We start from the raw sequence: 4,335 nt of genomic DNA on the forward strand, positions 1-4,335 counted from the left end.
AGGCCCCCCTCACACGTCAGCACCGATACTTCCTCATTTCCCCCCTTAAACACTTTGACATTATCAGGCCACACAGAGCAACGTCCACCCTCATTATTCTCACCTTTGGTACTGCAGCCAAATGGACAAAGAGGAGCAGAAGAAAAAATAAAGGGCAGAAATGTGAAACAGACATCAGATCATAGTGCACATCTAACATGTGGGGATGGTCATTTGATGAGAACGAGAGCTTCCGCATCAAGGCACTAAGATTTATTAATTTATAGAAACCTTCAGTGTATTAATAATAATTAAATAACAGTAAACAGTGGATTAATTACACAACGAGGAATTATTTTGAGCACATTGTTTTTAATTGAAAAAAGTGTCCTGATTACAGTTCCAAACTATAATTCCAGAAATGAAAGCAGACTGCCATCTAGTGGTTCAAACAAACACTGACATTTAGATGTGATATGAAAAACTACAACAGCTTCAGTGACATGTGAAAAAAAAATCCCCATGCTGTTTTTGTATTTATTATTCTCCATGAAACTAACGCACTAAAACAGGCATGGGGGAATCATTTCTCCAAGACGCCACAAAAGAAACTTGAACTTGTGGAAGGACGTAACAATAACCTTGTAATGAGTTCATAATGATCAGTTCAAGTTATAAATGGGGGCCCTACGCAACAGTCCCAGTTTTTCATGAGGCCCCTTGGAAAAATGTTTTGCCCACCCCTGCATTAAACAGAAGTGACAGTTTTCTACTGTAAATGCTGGCACCTCTGAAGGTGAGTCTCCGAATGGTAACAGGTGAGAAGAAGGCCGCTCATCGGTTGTAAGGATGCATTGACCCAGACGCAGATTTGATGTTTGTCTTGATGCTGCTTGGCATTTTTCCTGAGAGAAAACCAAAGGGAAGAGATCAACCCTATATATGCATCTTTAAGGTTTTTTCTTTCTTCAAGTGCAGATATAAATCATTCAAAACATCCTGTGTTAACAGCTGGGTTGTCAAAAAAAATTAATTTAATTTAATACTCCAATATTAATCAACTCCAAAATGACTATCAAATTGAGATTCTCCTTTGCCATAGTATCGATACAAACAGTTCCATCTTTGAAGACAGTCTGCAGACAGTGACGCACACAGCCCCTCCCCTCACTGACAACTAAAGTTGTTAGCATTCATAACACTGAACAACACTTGAGGAGGAATTTCAGAGGTCAGTAAAACGTCTGTTTCAACAGCACTGAAGTATTTAACAGTTCATTAACGCAGCAGCTAGCATGCTGTAGTTAGCCTGTAATGATTATGAATGACAGATGGCATATTGAATATAGAGTTGTGGCAAGTCGGGTTATGGACACATGGTGAATCGAGTAGGCTGCTCTGCACAGCCATGAGTGGATAATCCAAGAAAATAAAAAGTCAAATCTGGAGAAGAGTAGCTTATTCAGATGGGTTTCAGGCCTGAAGAGCAGAGCTGAGGATGCAAAGAGCTGCAGAGTGGATGGTGGATGACAGAGAGGCTGCATGCAGTTGTGAACAAGAAGAAATTTTTTTTTTTAATTAATAAAAGAAATCAGATGAATCTTAAAAACCTATTTTGTTGAATCCAACTTATTTTTGAAAAAGTTTGCAAAAATTCAACATGTTTTTGAAATGTGAGTTCTTCACTATTACTTTTCTTTACTATTGTTGCAGGATGGGGTCAAAATCGTCAGCATGGTCTCAAAAATGGTATTTAGTAGTTCCCTGAGTATATACTCAATAAATTCTAGTATTGTGACAATCTTAGCTAGCAGTCAATGTGCAAGTTTCGAGGTCCATAAACTCTTGAAAATGATCTGTAGAGTTCAAAGCAGTATCAATACATCTAAACAAACAAGCAGTTTCCATATGAAAATGAATATTATCATCTCATTACAATGTAATGTTTGGTGGGAAGTTTCCTGGCATAAATATGGGGATTACTTTGAGGTGAAAACTCATTTCAAGTTAAATTAAACAGGTAGTGCACACCTTAACATGTTTTTAAGCTGTAAACTACATGATAACAACTATACTTAGACCACAGAAATGAATTCTATGCAGAAATGTTAGCATTTCTACCAAATGTATGACAAAATGCCATCTGTTATTTTAAATCATGTCCATGTTTGGAAAGCCAGGGATGACAGTCAACTACTTTGTAATACTCATCATTATATATATATATATATATATATCTCAGATATGACTGTTAATGCCCCCTAATAAGGGCTAATCGTCAGTACGCGCCACGGCCCCTTCAGCTTCTGCATTTGGGTGGAAGCATAGATGGATTATTGCATGGGGAAAATGGGCACATTAGCTTGAGAATGTTTTTTCATTTGTGCAATATTATTGTTGTTTTTTTTAAATATTGGAAAAGGCCATTTATTAAACTGCATGATAATGTAAAATTGTTTGAGTATCCTGTTATGAAGCCTAGAACTGAGCATTTTTGCTATTAGCCTGGTGTTTTAAAACTTTGTCTTTAACATATCCTGTATAATTCACCTTCCTACCTCTTAAAGTGACCATCATTTTTAAATGGAGCATCACACTTAATTCATTATAATTCAAAAACTAATGACTGTCATCAGTAAAATGTTGAAACTGAAGAAAACTGAAGAAACACGGCAAAGCACTCTATGGCTGGCTCTCACATAACTGTGATGCTGTGCTCAGGTAAAATACTAACTCAGCTTTCCAAGTCTCCTACCTGTCTGACCTTGCTGCTGTTGAGCCACAGGTCCTCCCATACCTGCTTGCTGGCCTGAACCCCCACCAATAGTGACCTGCTGTAAGGTTGGACCTCCACTCATCATGGACCCCTGTCCTTGGTGTCCAGGGGCCACGGGACCAGGAGGCCTACATTTGGAAAGTCCCTTTCCAAATGCAACGGCCGAAACTAATGCGTTAGTGTCAGCAGGGTTGAAAGACGGTTTGCTCTGTCGCATAGCTGTGTAAAAAAAATAAAATAAAATAAAATTTGAGAGTCACCATTGTATTTGTGTAATTTATTAAAGAAAACTGCAGCAGAAGTGCAACATACCAGCGCTTTCTGCATCTCTGTCCTCACGAGGGTTGCTTAGCTTCTCCAGCAGAGTAGTGCAAATCTTATTCAAAGCCTGGATCTGTTTCTGTTCATGACAATAAAACCTGAAGGTTTAAACAAAAATTGCAAAATATTCCCAGAAATGACAGAATATTTTAGTTTATGCGAGTCCAAACTAACCTGGGCCACATCTGGGCCAATACGTGCTGCCTCTGTACTCAGCGTTTTCTCCTGCTCCTCCACCTCTGGGTCAGGTTTGGTCCGCAAGTAGTCCGGTACGATCTCATGGCTGAACACTGGAACGCGCTGCTCCGTGAGTTTCTGAGAGCAGGTAAACAGACAGCTCAGAGAAACTACTTCTTTTTTCAAAAGAGGAAACGTGTTATCAGCTGTGGTACTCACTGCCAAGTCCTCATCTCGGTCTGGAGACAGGACCAGGGGGATTATAACTTGGTTGCGAAAGGACGGTGTCTTCTCGTTCCTGAGCAGTTTATTGATGGTGTTCAGCTGACCAGACAGAAGGGCGAAGTTATCCAAAACAGAAGGCCTATAGGACAAAAAAGGACACATCTGTGAGAGCTCAAAATAATCCACAAAGCACGCGTTTCAGATCAAATCTGTATATCCACAAGACAAGATTTTCCACAGTTTCTGTCAAATTTGCTCCTGTAAATAAAAGGAACAAACCGTGTTTATATGTTGTTGTCAAAAACAGCTTGAACAAAGTATTAACTCGACTTAAATCTATGTCGCGTTTCTTTTAAAACAAAATAGCCTGCTTTACAATGAAAATAATTTTACTCACCACGTCAAACGCTCGTACTCGTTTTCTAGTTTGTAAATGAAACTGTGCAGAGCATTTTTAACGTGAGCCACCCGCGAAATGAGAGACTCCACTGACGCCTCTAACTGTTTCTCTTCTCGTTGCTAAAAGACAACAAAAGCATTAAAAACCTCCCAAACACTGCAAATGCACAGTTGTGCTAGCCAAACGGCTAAAGAGTGCATAACCTCAGCCACTTAAGAGTCAGTCACTTAAACAAGAAGAAAATGAGTCATCAGACAAAATAAACATTTTAATGAATGTTACTGCATCTAAGAAGGCATTATACTGTCGTACAGAATATATATTCATATTTATTACCTGCATTGTTCAAGTAGAATTTAGCCAACCTCAAGCGACACAGAAGCACTTCCGGTTCATCACTGTCAAAGTAAAAGCCTGCTGGTTAAACATGGCGGAAACGCTATAACGTTTATTTATT

At 39.0% G+C, this 4,335-nt stretch overlaps 1 protein-coding gene across 1 annotated transcript; it reads right to left on the reverse strand.

Annotated features, from left to right (window-relative positions):
* Positions 1-340: 340 nt before the first annotated feature.
* On the reverse strand, positions 341-4,289 carry med8 (mediator complex subunit 8). Its single transcript, XM_005727252.1, has 7 exons — positions 4,215-4,289; positions 3,876-3,997; positions 3,473-3,617; positions 3,251-3,391; positions 3,068-3,155; positions 2,735-2,974; positions 341-884 (listed from the first exon to the last, which is right to left on the reverse strand). The coding sequence occupies exons 1-7, from the start codon at positions 4,218-4,220 to the stop codon at positions 814-816; spliced, it is 813 nt and encodes a 270-aa protein (XP_005727309.1). The 5' UTR covers positions 4,221-4,289; the 3' UTR covers positions 341-813.
* Between the last annotated feature and the right edge of the window lie 46 nt (positions 4,290-4,335).

This window comes from Pundamilia nyererei, unplaced genomic scaffold, assembly GCF_000239375.1.
Source record: "Pundamilia nyererei isolate P.nyererei 1_Seehausen unplaced genomic scaffold, PunNye1.0 scaffold00023, whole genome shotgun sequence".
Taxonomy (NCBI): Eukaryota; Metazoa; Chordata; class Actinopteri; order Cichliformes; family Cichlidae; genus Pundamilia; species Pundamilia nyererei.

Bases quoted from the DNA above. Each gene is read 5' to 3' on its own strand.
- med8 (XM_005727252.1), bottom strand. The intron at 3,392-3,472 runs GTGAGTACCACA...ACCTGCTCTCAG, and splicing joins ACCGAGATGAGGACTTGGCA to AAACTCACGGAGCAGCGCGT. The intron at 2,975-3,067 runs GTATGTTGCACT...TTTTTTACACAG, and splicing joins CAGAGATGCAGAAAGCGCTG to CTATGCGACAGAGCAAACCG.